This window comes from Alosa sapidissima, chromosome 22, assembly GCF_018492685.1.
Source record: "Alosa sapidissima isolate fAloSap1 chromosome 22, fAloSap1.pri, whole genome shotgun sequence".
Lineage (NCBI taxonomy): Eukaryota > Metazoa > Chordata > Actinopteri > Clupeiformes > Clupeidae > Alosa > Alosa sapidissima.
The window spans coordinates 22,974,447-22,989,446 of record NC_055978.1 but is presented as its reverse complement, the minus strand read 5'-3'; the positions used below and the strand labels follow the sequence as shown (position 1 = coordinate 22,989,446).

Sequence of the window (15,000 nt, the reverse complement as noted above, 5' to 3'; positions counted from 1 at the left end):
CAAGGGGTGAGACATTAAACTCTCTGAACTCCCATTTGTAGCTCAAGCAAGGCAATGTTCCGAAACTGATGCCTTTTTCCAAAAAAAAAAAAAAAAAAACACTTATGCAAACACAGAGCTGGATTTCTCTCCAGTTTCTAACTACCTGCTCCATAGGGGGAACCATGAAATAACTCATCCACCACCACATACGGTCATCTGTGCGTTCGTACGAGCTTCAAGAAAACATGTGTATCCAAAATATACGAGCCCCGGCTTTAATATGGGCTTGTCGAGGAACATGGCGGCTGTAGGCATCAATAAATCTCCCCAGATGGACTGCTGATTTACGCGGGCTGTGAGCAACCCTGGCATGCCACAAACACAGGACTCGATTCACAGAAATATGAGTGGAGCGAAGGAGAGTAAAAGAAAACACACACACACACACACACACACACACACACACACACACACACACACAAACACACACACACACACACACACACACACACACCAAAGCTCTCGCCTCCCCTCTCTGCGCTGCAGGACCGGCCCAGGCTTTATGCGATGTTCCACTTGCTTCGCGAAAGCCCCTCGCAGAACAGCTGCACTTCAAAAAACGGTTCCTTGTTCCGCGCTCAATCACAAGTCAACTCCGAGGTTTTTTTTTTTTTGTTGTTTTTTTTTTTTTTCTGTCTCCCACCACAACACCCAAAACTGGCAAACAAATATGGGTGCACTTCTTCTATCACGACACAGCTCCTGGTCCTCGTCTTAATGAGAAGAGAGAATATACTGCACCTGACTGGGGGGGTGAGTGCGGACTGCATCTGGACGCAGTCCTCCCGTGGCATGCGCCAGCCTGCTGTTCATCGTCCAGTCCCCGGGGCAGACCCTGAGCCTGTGCCCACCCTCCTCCAACTGCCTTCTTGCCCTCCCCCCTCTCTCTTGCCCCGTTCTCTTCTCCCTCCGTCCGTCCGTCCGTCTGTCTGCGGGCGTCCTCTGCCTACAGTGTCCTCTTCCGTTTTTTGTCTGAGATGGCTTCTTCTCCTTGCATGGGTTGGAGATTAACAGAGCTGACCACACTTCACACCAGTCCTTCCCCTCATCTGCTAAGAGTGCGCGTCACACACACACACACACACACACACACACACACACACACACACACACACACGCACCATCGCCCCCACTCCTCCTTCTCCACACACTCCGCACCTCCCCTGAGCAGCCCAGCTGCTGTGGCGTGGACCAATGGCATGAGGGCCGCTGCACATAGGTGCTCCACGCTCACATGCACTCCACAGAGGTAGGCGGCGGCAGGAAACATTCCCATTGAAAATAGGTTGTTGCTAGGAGATGGCCAGGGGCAAAGAGCAGCGCCTTGGTCCACACAATAAACAAGTTGTTTGGGACTAAAACTGGACACAACAGGGAGTCACTCCCCTCCCACACAGTCGTCCAAACTGTTAATCATAGAAGGCTATTTATATGGGGAAGAGGTGGGATTCGTCTGGAAAAGAACTGGGGGAGGCGTCTGTCCCAAAGTAATGAGTGACAGGAAGATGGACTTTGGCAGGGATGTTTGGATTCGTTAAGGGAGGGGGGGGGGGGGTGTGTAGTGTTCCTCCTGGGACCTTGGGGTCTTCGCAAAAATGTGTGTCCATTCTTCTTCCCCCGCAGTGTGCGTCAGAGTGGACTCTCCTGTTTGCCTGTGTCTTCATCACACACACGCCGCGCTCAGAGCGAAAGGGCCGCTCGCTCAGGGTGCGCCCCGCCAGCGCTGGGGGAATCAATGCAAAGGGAAAACCGGTCTGAGGTCATCCACTTAATAGACCACGAGATCGAAAGCCGCGAGACAGTTCAATTGAGGGGATGTACGTCAAAAACACACTTGGAAACAGTTCACTTTTTCCCACTTTCTCTCTCTCTCTCTCACACACACACATTGGCACAACACCGACTCACCGGTGACACAAACAAAGGCGGTAAACAGATTTTTCCAAAGGTGGCCATCTTTATTTTTGGTACAAGTATATACAATGTGAAACTGTCCTGTTGAGAGTGGCCAAGACACTGACATATTTAAGACACTAGGAGAGCAGGTTGGGACGGAGACAACAGCCATTCAGTGCCATTGATCTGTGAAGCAAAGGATATCCTCCTGATAAGACATGCAAACATGCAAACGCTAACACACACACGCGCACACACACACACACACACACACACACTCACACACACGCGCACACACACACACACACACACACACACACACACACACACACACACACACACACACACACACACACACACACACACACACACACATACTATTACACACACACATTACATTGTGTGTAGATTGTCCTGTGTCACTGCTGGTGCATTGTTTGCGATATCAGTGTCCAACCTCCCGCTCCAGCAGAAGCAGCTCAATCCATTATCCTGCCGTGCTCTCCCCTCCCTCGGAGAGCGCTCCTCCAAATAGGCCTATTGTGGGTCAGTGCTGATGGACAGGCGTCTTTCCCAGGCCGGGCTTAGCACATGTAAAGCCCTTCTGCATTCCTGTAAGCCTCTGACCACCACCGTTGCTGTCCAAGGCCCTTTCTCCATCAACAACATAATAGCCTTACCGGCAGCCCCTGGCTTGCTTGTCACCCGGACCCTGGGTCCTAATCGCTCCACAGATAAAGCACTCTGATGGAGACTGGCATTATGGGGGAGAAAAAAAACACACCTCCAACTCACACATCAGGGAGATCTAGGCTGGTGTTGGTGGGAATGGTGTGTTATGTTGTTCTGTGGCTACTGTACCTCAGCAAAGACAGCTGAAATCGGTATCACTAAAACCCCAAGGCATCTTGGATAACTGGACACATCTTTCTTATAGTGCTACCTATATTGAATAAAATACAGTGTAGTAGTCCTTCATGAAGTCCTTCATGTAGGTCCTCAGTTTTAGTTCCCAGAGACAAGTTATGACTTTGAACATTTTCCATTTTGCAATAGGAACTCAGAATGCTGAAGGGACATAGCAGCGTTCACCATTCTGAAGTGCACTGGATGCTGAAGCAATGCGGACATATCTCCCACTGTACCTCACAGCCTCCGTCACACTGAAGGCTGATCTGAGAGCAGGATTACCACCTATGTTTGATAATCATCGGGGGCTTTTACTGCTACGGAAGGTACGGATACGGCACGTGTGTGAGCCGGCCGCTTCGCGTGCCGACAAAGACGACAAGGTACGGTACGCCAAGATAATGGGGGTGAGTGTGTGGGGATTTTAATGGGGGTGGTACAGTAGAGTGTGTGTGTGTGTGTGTGTGTGTGTGTGTGTGTGTGTTGGGGTGTACGTCTGTCCCTTTGTCTAACGAGAAAAGCCTTAGCCTGAGAGTGTCGCTGATGACGTCAGCACGGGGAAGCGACCGCAACGGCAATGAGATGTCAGCGGGGAGAACACACACACGTGCTCGACCCACGCCACGTGCCAGGCAGGATGTCGAGAGGGAAAAAGCATGGAGAACAGAGCATACACACAGACACAGACACAGACACACACACACAAAGGAATGTCGAGACACACAATAATTCACAACCTGAGACAACACAGATGCACAAACGTACAGACATACTGTACACATACAATTGTGCACTGACATATATATGCACATAGACAGGCAACTGTGTTTTCTCACTCATGCACTCACACACACACACACACACACACACACACACACACACACACACACTCACACACTCACACACACACACACACACACACACACACACACACACACACAAATTCACACACAAATACACACAGACACACACACACACACACTTAACAGAGAGTGAGAGGGAATAAGAGAGCGCTTAATGTGACTGCATTATCGTGACTGCCCTTGTGGACAGCTCGAGATGGGAGATACTACCAACTGGCAGCCTTTTGTTCTTGTTCTTCTCTCTTCATCTGGCCTTCACACACACACACACACACACACACACACACACACATACACACACACACACACACACACCAAGTCTACACACTCAGCTCAGAAATTCACACGGTCATGTTTAAACACTTGCACTTGGTAACACCAAACATGACACCAAATGAACTTGTAGAAATCCTCACACACACACACACACACACACACTGCCTCCAAGCTCTTGTGAAGGAAAATCACACACATGGACAATGTACACAGGAACAAAGGATATCTATATATTCATGAACATGTTTGAAAGAAATCCACAAAACCAAAGTGTATCTAACTTAATTACCAAGACAAATTTAAAACAATACACACATACATGTCCTATGAGGACACACACACACACACACACACACACTGTACTGACCGCGGATCCTCGGGTGCCTCTCTTGTGGTCCCATTCAGGCTGTGAGAGCATCTGTGTGGGGAGACAGAGGCGAGGGTCACACACACACAAAGACTGGCCGCGCATTCCTATTCACCGGTCACTCTTTACCAGCGGCACTGCTGGAGCTGCACTGGCATTCTACTCCACCGCTCGGCGGGCAGCTAAGAATACTGCATTCACAAATAAAGAGACGGAGGGAGAGAGAGAGGGAGGAAGGGAGGGAGAGGGAGAGAGAAAGGGGGGGGGGGGGGGCGCTCCTGGGATGCTTCTCTACCTCTCTTTTTTCTCTCGTTCCCTCTCTCACTCTCTTCCTCTTCTTCTCTCCAGGTCTCTGTCTCACTTTCTGTCGCTCCCACTCCTCTCTCTCATTCTACGCGTTTCCATTTTGTTTAACAACATGCGATCGGTAATTCAATTACACAGTCAGCCTTGCTTTACTTAGTCCTCTTGCACGGCGTAATGGCTTCTCCCAGGCAGTAAACTTTATGCGTTCTAATTAACAGACAGCGCGGCACAGCCTCCCGTAGGCACCACCAAACAGCACACGCTCCACTTCGGCGCACGGAGAGAAAAAGAAAAACACATGAGGAGTGGGAGAGAGAGAGAGAGAGAGAGAGAGAGTGAGAACAAAAAATGCCAGGGTGTCGCGAGTCGAACAATCAGACAGAGACGTGAGGTGACGACTTGCGACTTTCTAGAATCTGGATGGAAGTGGTTTTGCGCGTGCAACGTTCCCTGCACGGTTGCTACGAACACTGTAGAGCAAAATAAAGTCATTGGGGACAGTGATTAATGAATTCACAAAAAAAAAACAGGCCGTCTCTTTATGCGAATATTTTCCCATGCCGGAAAAAATTGAGAAAACAGTGGACGGCATAACAAATGGTTATTTTCCTTTATGGTTTACAGAGGCCTAAAAGCCTGGCAGTAAATCAGTGATATTTGCGTCCACACCGGACCAGTGCCACACACTGGCCGTGGCTCTCGGAGTACACAACGTGCCCTGGCGTTGGGCCGACTGACTGGCTGGGTCCAAACACCAGCACCAAAACCACTGCCTTCTCCCAGATTGGCACCACTAAACCACGGCCTTTGTCACTCCAAAACTAATACTCCAACAGTTGTCTTTCACCATAGCCCTCAGACATTCAGTGCGAAATTAGGTCTTCAAAGAGTATGCCTTCTAAGGGATGCTAAAAGTGTAAGATGGTGCTGTGCTTAAAGTCTAGTTATTAACAAGAGTGATCACGTGATCAATTCACAAATAACACAAATTTGTGACTCTGTCAAATAATCTATCTTGGGGAGCTCCAAAGAAGTCTAATGCACAGCAGAGATGTCAATAGGGATCTGCTTCCTTTCTTTCCCTCTCTCTCTCTCTTGTTCTCACTCGCTTCCGTTTCGGTTCCAAAAGCTAATATTTTGACAAGGGGGTCAAAGGGGAGGCCATCGAAAAAGGAGCCGCTGTCATTTGCCTTTTGCGGCCGAGGAGTTTCAGTCGGAGGGGCACTGGGGATTACGTAATGTTACATAACCCCTCTCATCCTCCCTTTCTCTCCAGTTTCTCCCTCTTCGCTTTCCTCTGATGGAGCCACGGGCCATGCATATTCAAACACTGTGTCTTGCATGGGGCAAGGGTAGGGTGGGGGTGCTGTGTGTGAGTGTGTGAGTGTGTGTGTGTGTGCGAGGAAGAATTTGCTTGTAGTTCCATTCATTAAATTATTCAGCAGCGAGAGGCAGAGGCACTTTTCCTGGGTGAAAATGTCAGTTTGCCACAGCGTCACACCTCGCCTCGAACGTGATTTGGACCACGAGAAAGAAGAAAAGAAGGCAAAACAGAATGAAAGGAAGTGCTGGACTGCCTCAGAGATATAATGTCATCCAAAATCCTCTATTATGATACTATTACACACTCTTCACACTTTCCTGCCCCTGGCCAATGCACTACTTTTTTCACTAAAAATACTTGGACCATGCCATTATTAACCAGATTATACACAAAGATAACAATCAAAATGACAACTTTACTTGTATAAAATAAAACCAACAGAAGTCTGGTCTCAGTTACGACCTGCAGTTACCATCTGCATCTGTCCTCGATGGCGTTCTCTTCCCCATGCTCCTGTGGGATGGATGGTATATTTCAAACAGAGACACTCAGCTGCAGCTGACAGCCCTGACTTAACATCATGTGTGTGGTGTGCGTGTGTGTGTGTGTGTGTGTATGTGTGTGTGTGTGTGTGAGAGAGAAAAAGAGAGAGAGAGACTTTCTTCTGGAAAGTCAACATTATTCATGGACGTCATCCAGTGTTTCCGAAAGCGGCAACTGCGTCCTGTCCTGTCCCGTCCCACACACACTATCCGGGGTGTTTTTCCCCGAGTTGCCAGTGGCCGCCTCAGCCTCAGCTCCAGTGGCAGCTCACCTAGCAGCTGAGGTAATAACAGAGAGGCCCAGAGCGAGTACCCGCGTCCTCTCGCCTTCTGCAAAAATCATCAATCAACCGCCATTGAAGGGAGGGAGGGAGAGAGGGAGGAAGAGAGTGCGCAGGGCGTTTCAAAGTCTTTCTCTTCTCATGCTCAGGCGATGGGGCTGTTTGCTATTTTAGCTTAAAAGTGGAGGAAAAAGAGCAGCCTGTGACTGTTGAGTTCCCTCGGAGTGACATTATTGTATTAATGTCCCAGGCATCACAATACAGAGGGATACAAAGTGTGAAATGCTATTTTATTTGGTTTATTTTTCTCACAGAGGCTGAATAAAACAGGGGGGGTAGGGGGTGCTGGGCTTTTGTTGCGTTGGCTTAAATGACAGATGAGGCAATCCTCGTAATAAGAGCATGAATCAGTGCCGGCTTAATTTACCATGAATGAACTGCTGCCGTTGGCATCGCTTAAAGCCTGGCCCCAATCTCTTGCTCTCTCTCTCTCTCTCTCTTTCGCTCTGTCTCTTTCTCTCTCATACCCTCTTTCTCTCTCTCTCTCCCTCTCTCTCCCTGTCTGCGCCAGGAAGTGGGAGCATTAGCACGCCACGTGCACACACCGCCTCGCCAGTTCCCAGTTTCAGCCTGAGCGGGCATGTGTGCCCACCACCCGGAGCTAGTGCTCCCCCCACGGTCTCCATTACGGCTCTAATGCACTTTTAATAATGTAAAGACAGTGGGGAAGCATTCGACAGAGGCCCATAATGCAGTCCGGCACAAGATTACCATTCACAGTTCCACAATGATTCATTCATAACCAGCATAATGTCCATTTTATGACCCCCGTGGATACTGTGGTCCAGGACGGTCCTCTCTCCTCCTACCTCCAATGTCGGCTTACTTCTGTCGTCTGTGCCTGTACAGAGGCATGCTGTGTTTGTCCTATAACGTCTTGCGTTAACAGAAATCGTTCGGGAATTAGAGTGTATTTTTGTGAAAGGGTAAGCTGCTTCCTGGTGGGCCTGCTGTCTTGACTGTCTCTATGGCTGTGCTTTTCTGGCTGTCATGCTCAGCAAAGGTGGCCCTGCTCATGACCTGCAGATGGCGCTGTTTTCAAGACCAGTGTGCCGCTAGGAATTGTCACGCTGGAACTACGAGCAGGCGAGTGAAGTGGCCAGACCCTCTACATCGGCGAGTGTCTGATAGCTATTCAGGAAATAAAAAAATAAAAAAAATATGACAGAAATGAATCGGTCTTATTCCCTTACACATTTCTTATTTGTTTTTTATGTCTGATATTTTTGCAGTTATTATTACTGTGTAATAGCTGCATTCACAAATCTTTTGCATAAGAAGACTGTCAAGATGCAGGCAGAATGCAAAGTTATTACTTGTATTATTTTAAGTGCTTATTTTTCTGTTTGAATGATTGTGTGTTCATACTGTCAATATATTCCATAAGTGGTTGATGGATAAATAGTGGTGTGTGTGCGTGTGTGTGTGTTGTCCATTCACCACCTCCAGTCCACTTACATAATAGACTTACAGCCACATCTATTACGACAAAGCCTAAAAGGATTTTGGGGTGTAGAAAGCCATGAATCGATGCTAAGAGTTTGCATTAAGGTAATCAGATGAACATGCAAGTCTTTTGGGGAAAAGAAATCCATAAACTTCAGGCCAGCATCTATAATCCTGACAGCCCATACCACCCCCCCAGCCACTTTCATCATCATTAGACTACACTGAGCATAGATCACAAACGGCCCTGTTACAAATGAATCACCTGTCGCGGAAAGGGGGTTTAATCTGCCGTGTGCGCATGGACGTGGAGGAACTGAGAAATAGGCCAATTTATAAAGCAGATGTCATTTAAAACAGACGCCCCAATGCTTTACTATCCAGGCTTACAAGATGTGAGCCAGTATTAACAGCGAGAGACATGGGGCCCTCCCACAAAAGTGTGTATTAAGCAAAGGAATTTATGACCCTCTTCAGACAGCATTCATTTGCTCTAACTCGGACACGTATACCCCCTCTTTGACACACACACTCACACCACCACATCCTTGTGTTTTCCAACCAACTATAGACTACTATTAAAACAACTCTAATATATCACACTGCACTTACTTTTCAACAACTATGACTTGTTTGAGAAAATCAAGCCACGGTCTTACAAACTGGGTCTGGTGAAAGCGTTAAGAACCTTTTGCAGCTGAGTACTTGAACACATTACAGATGAATGCTTAACAAATTAACATGAACAGCCTGATGCACAGGTAAAATTGATATTGCAAGCCTTTTTTACCGGATGAATTTTTAAATTACAAGGTATTTACAGCATGAATTTAATTAGTAATCTACATTTTGCATCAAAACACCTTATCTTGCATCTATTTGGTGCAATAATTCAACAAGCAGTAAAATAATGACACATATAGCTTACATTAAAATACATTCATGGAAACATTAAAAATATGCAGTTTGGTTGACTTGGTGCTAAGACTCTGGCTTCATTCACATAAATAGATGACAGCTAATACCTACCAATGCGTTGAATTGCCTTAGGCTATGCAGAGAAATCGTATTTTAACATGTCACATCAGTAGCATGTCTGTGGCACCCTGGTTAAAGTCGGTTTGTCAGACTGTTGACAGGAGAGACTGCTGTAGTCAACATGTTCTGTGTCTAGAAACAGCAACCACTCCCAGATAGTCGTTCACTATATGGCAGAAGCCTGTCTTATGTTTAGCTTTTGTCAACAAACCAGTATTTTGGGCTCCTAGGGGGAGGCAATTGTGGATTGTAAACATGACATCCAGCTACACGATCTAATGACTTTATATTTCTATTCTGTGAGTAAATTTACATAAATAACTGTTTCACTACCCAGACAATACCATATGATCTCAATCAAGATTGCAGTCTGTCTGTAAATATTGTTTTTAAGACTTTTATTCAGAATACTGATCAGGGAGGAGCTGGGAGTAGTTTAGGTCATGACAAAGAGAATTTGTTTGATTAAAAACATGCACAAAATGTTATGAGAATAAAACTGCATAGGCCTGTCAGGACTTGCGGTTTCCCACTGTTCACTGTTTATGAGCTATGGCCTGATACAATATAATTTGGGTCATCACTCATTAGTTTTAGCCCAATTGGAAGCCATTAGTATATTTCCGAGCAACAATACACGGTGAATGTCGCTTGGCAGAGAAAAGATGAGTGTCTTTTACAACTCATGAGAGATGTTGCAGAGTGAGCTTTCTCATACATCCCACATGCAGAACAACATCCCACCTTCATGGCATGGGGGCGATTTGGGCTCTGTTCAGATGACTGCCCAACCCCATGCAGTTCCTATAAGCTATCTGCTGAAAGATGGTGGCTTGGCAGGCACCTCCAGGCCTGTAACATTATAAGAGGGGGGAAACTTAGACTCCTGAGTCCACAGTCCAGCATGGGGGTTAGCGTAGGGGGAAGTTCCAAACCTCGGGCAAGAAGCCCAGCAGGAGCCTTGCAGCAATGCTGCCTGCCTGCGCTCAAGTCTAGCCTGAGACTGATTCCACTTGAAAAGTCCCTGGGTACTCCCTCTCTTTCTCTCTCTCTCTCTCGCTCTCTCGGTGTGTCTCTCTCTCTCTCTCTCTCTCTCTCTCTCTCTTTCTCTCTCTCTCTCCAAGCCTATTAGGGCATAAAGACGCATTCATGCTCCTGAGCGGTGCCACGCAATTACAGGGGAAAGCTTAATGACAATCAGGGGAGGACTTCACTGCGGAGGCGCCTCTGTGCGAGAGAAAACCAAGTCTGTCCTCTTTTTTCCTTTATTTCTTTTTAGGCACAAAACACAAAAAAAAACATGAAACGGATGCATCTTCACCTTCTGAGATTAAATATTGGGGGGTGATGAAATCGCGCAAGCCTCGGTGAAAACTCTGTTTGTCCGTCCTCAGAGATGAACGTACAGTACATACAGCGGAACCTCCTGGTGCTCGGGCCGTGCGAATCGGTTTGGCCCGGGCGGGTCGAGGGAGTGAGCGAACGCTTGGCTCGTTAGTTTTTGACCCAGACCAGCCTGTACTGTATTCGTTTTCTCCGCTGACTTCAGTGTCAGCCGCCAGCCAAGTCCTGCTCAGTCTCACTGGTGTTATTCCAAACGGGAGGACAAATTGTGTTACTGAATATGACACGGGGCTTGGTGAAAGATTGACCAAGGTGAGTCTCATTTGCACGAAAAGAAAAGCGCACCAAATGAAGGCATAATTCCATTCAAAAACAATGTGAACCGCCAATAAACACGTTAAAAAAGCCCACTGAACCGATAGAGTTTCTGGATTTACTGTTTGCTCTCTCCTAAAAAGCTAACATGAGAGTTTTGATGTAAAACTTCACCCTGCCAGTTGTGTAATATTAACCTTGAGTTCTTTGGACCGCTAGAGGCAGTTTTTTAATGAAATGGTAATTACAAGAGGTACCTCACTGGATCAGGTCTTGGTGAAATTAAATTCAGTTACCAACCAAAAAAGAACTACAAGAGGGAACAAATTGCGCCTTGGAACTCCATCTTGGGTTTCCTAGAGGGTTTTTCAAGTCAGCCCACAGCTCGGAAGCAGTGTGCCGACATTAACACCATATATCGTTACATGTTAGACAGCTTGGGCAATGGAAAGGCTGAGGTGAACAGGACCGCACATAGTGAGCCATGAAACCCCAGGGGAGGCAGACTCACTGCCCGCAAATACGCACAACACACACACACACAGACAGACAGCTCCACTGGCACCACCAAGCGCCCCCCTCCTCCCAACAAAGAGCCATTAGTCTGTTAGTTTAGCCAGCAGCAAGATGGACAGGACAGGAGTCCAGACTGCCAAGCAATCCATTTCTCTTTCTCTCTTTCTCGCTCTCTCTCTCTCAGTCATTCCCTCTTTCTCTCACACACACATTCTCTCTCTCTCTCTCTCTCTCTCTCTCTCTCTCATCGTGAGAGTAGGATGGTGCTTTTTTGGGGTGGGTAGCTAGGCCTGGGTTTTTCTCGACAGGCCGCGTTTATTGCCCAGGGGGGATGAGAGGCACGGTGAGGACTTGTCAAGCAGTTTCCCGAGCAATGGAAAACACGGGCATGAATCGGCTCATTCAGAGAGCGCGGAGCGGAGCGGAGTGGCGTGGAGCGGAGGGGGCCGTGATTTAGAGGATGAGCCGTGCACTCGCTCGCATCTGCTCCCGCTTAAGAGCACAATATCAGTGGGGCCTGCGTTGTATCCGCGGAAAGGTCAAACATGAGATAGGGCTAGGGGCTTGCCAACTGCACGGCCAACACTCAACCACACGCACACTGACACACGAACACACACACACACACACACACACACACACACACACACACACATACACACACACCACACACAAAGTACATGCATGGATGGAAGAGCACATACACAAGAGCACACACACACACATACAAACACATTAGCATGCACACATACTGTACACACACTCACTCACTCACACGCACAAACTGAGGGAGAGAGAAAAAGCATTATGTTCACATGTTTGAACAGTAAACCACACTCCGCACAGCCGAAGAGACAAATGAACAGTGGACGGCGGCCAGACACACTGGGGTTCTTAACTCACGCTGGTGCCAGTGCCGCACACTGACAGCCCGCTCGTAAATGATCATAATGTGCGTCCGAACCAACACGTGAAGTCAATTACAGCTGACAGCACCACGGTACTGCCACTCGATAAACACGCAACTGCGTCATCAGCAGCACGACAGAGAGCTAATGAACAGTGTGTTTATCTGTGTGTGTGTGTGTGTGTGTGTGTGTACTGTGTAGGTTACATCCCCCAGGCTCTTAAGTATTTACACAAGACAGATTGTTAGGGAGGAGCTCTTAAGTTGTGACACAGCAGAAGTGTGGACTGAATGAGCCAGTGAAAGTGTAAAAAAAAAAAACACACACACACACACACACACACACATGCACACACACACACACACACACACACACACACACACACACACACACACACGCACATGCACTCAATATAAACATGTGAGCAGACCTCAGCGTACACACACACACACACACACACCTCTCTCTTCTGTAAATCCAACCACTCTCTCTTTTTCCCCCAGCCAACCAGAGGAGCATTGGGGTACTGTACTGTATGTGTTTGACATCCTTATTGTTGCTGCGGTCCCGCAGTGCCACATGGCCCCTCTCACGTGGATTTGAAGTCTGAGATGCGTTAACGAGGCGGCCGTAAAAACGTGCCCCAGCCGGCGCAGGTGATGTCGAGAAGTGGAGAGGAGACGGCACCGGCACCGGGCCCCGTTGTAGTTTAGTTAGTTAGCGGGACATCTGCGGGACACTGCTCGCTCGTTAAAGCGCAGCTCTTGTGCATATGGTCATAAACATTCTTGGGGCTGGCAGTCTTTTGAACACCCCTAACGCGAGACCACCCGGCACTGTTTATCCTCCGACATTATAGATGGGGAACATTTGGAGCGGGAAGCCAGTGTAGTCAGACCAAAAATTTGCCCAGGTGCATGTTGAGGTCTAATACCTCATCTCCCCTGTTATCCATTAATATCCACTCCAAATGTCATAAGTGGTTTAAACAACACACACACACACACACACACACACACACACACACACACACAAACACACACACTTAAACAAAGACACAGACACACAGACACACACACGGACTCCAGATCGTAACACACACACACACACACACACACACACACACACACACACACACCTGCACACTTACTCTCACACACCTACACCACACACACAAACATCACATGGCAGCTTTTGAAGAGTGAGTAGAAAATCTTCAAAAAAAAAGAAAAAAGAAAAAAGGTTGTGGGGGGGGGGGGGGGGGGGGGGGCACAGTCTATGTTAAATTAACCAAGGACAAAATGTACTGGTCTAAGTGCTCCTGGCCAATTAAAAAAGCCTCCATCCTCCCTCCAGGTCCCCAGAGGGGCTGTGCAGGCTGGCTCTGGCCCGCTGACGTGAGGAAGGACGGCAGCAGGGGCAGTGGAGGGGGAGGTGGCAGCGATGGCAGCAGTGGTGGCTTCCGCACGTGGCACCCGCTCGCGCAGCAGCAAAGGGCCTTGTAAGGAATAAAAGCCGCCACGAGGCCCTCCTATTGAGAGAGAGAGAGAGAGAGAGAGGGAGAGAGAGAGAGAGAGAAAGAGAGAGAGAGAGAGAGAGAGAGAGAGAGAGAAAGAGAGAGGGAGAGAGAGGGAGAGAGAGAGAGAGAGAGAGAGAGAGAGAGGGAGAGAGAGAGGGAGAGAGAGAGAGAGAGAGAGAGAGCGAGGGAGAGAGAGAGAGAGAGAGAGAGAGAGAGAGAGAAAGAGAAAGAGAGATGTGTGTGCTTGAAGAGGCTCACGGAGAGAAAACAAGAGAAGGTGAAGAGAGTGGGAGCAAAGTGAGGGTGACGTGTGTGTGTGTGTGTGTGTGTGTGTGTGTGTGTGTGTGTGTGTGTGTGTGTGTGTGTGTGAGGCGGGGGGGAGTGACCGGGCTAAAAGTGGTGACAAGGCACCCTCGTGCAAGTCAAGACTGTCGCTGAAGAGGGGCCTGACCCCTTCCTCTCTAACCCGACGATCGACAACTCAGACAGGCCCCATGTCTTCATTTACATCTCCTGTCCCCATCATCACAGTCCTATTGAGGCTATGAATAGACAAGACAACAAATGATGAGCACATGCGAGCCCGACGCACAATAAAAACGGGAGGCGATTGAGTCGCTCGTCCCCCCTCCAACACTCCATAGCTCACGAGTGGACTCAGTGACACATAAGGCCCTGGGGGTTACACACACTCTGAGCCAGTAACAATGAGCGATAACCAACAGGCTTTACGCTGAGGTGAAAAAAAAAAGAGATGCCTGTGTCGTCAAGCACAGAGTGCGAAGCGTTATTTGCAGAGCTTTGTGCCGTGTACGTGCGGCAAGTCATTTACATTTGGCACAATCGGTGGGCTGACATATGGCTATTAGATAAGTAAACCACTAGCTTCCTGCTAGAATCTATGACATGAGTGTGATAAATGGGTATTATCGCACATGGGTACTTCATTTGAACTGTAATGTTTCATGAGCGTTGTCATATGTGTGTGTTCTCTGCTTGCAGCACGAATAAAAACACACACGCAATGGTTTGGCTTGAACGTAAGCAC

At 48.1% G+C, this 15,000-nt stretch overlaps 1 protein-coding gene across 1 annotated transcript in view; it reads right to left on the bottom strand.

The window, feature by feature from the left end:
• Nucleotides 1–15,000, bottom strand: part of pde3a (phosphodiesterase 3A, cGMP-inhibited) — a 77,364-nt gene that overhangs the window by 33,784 nt on the left and 28,580 nt on the right. Inside the window, 1 exon segment of the mRNA XM_042079243.1 lies at nt 4,354–4,404. Within this exon segment, the coding sequence (XP_041935177.1) occupies nt 4,354–4,404 (51 nt within the window).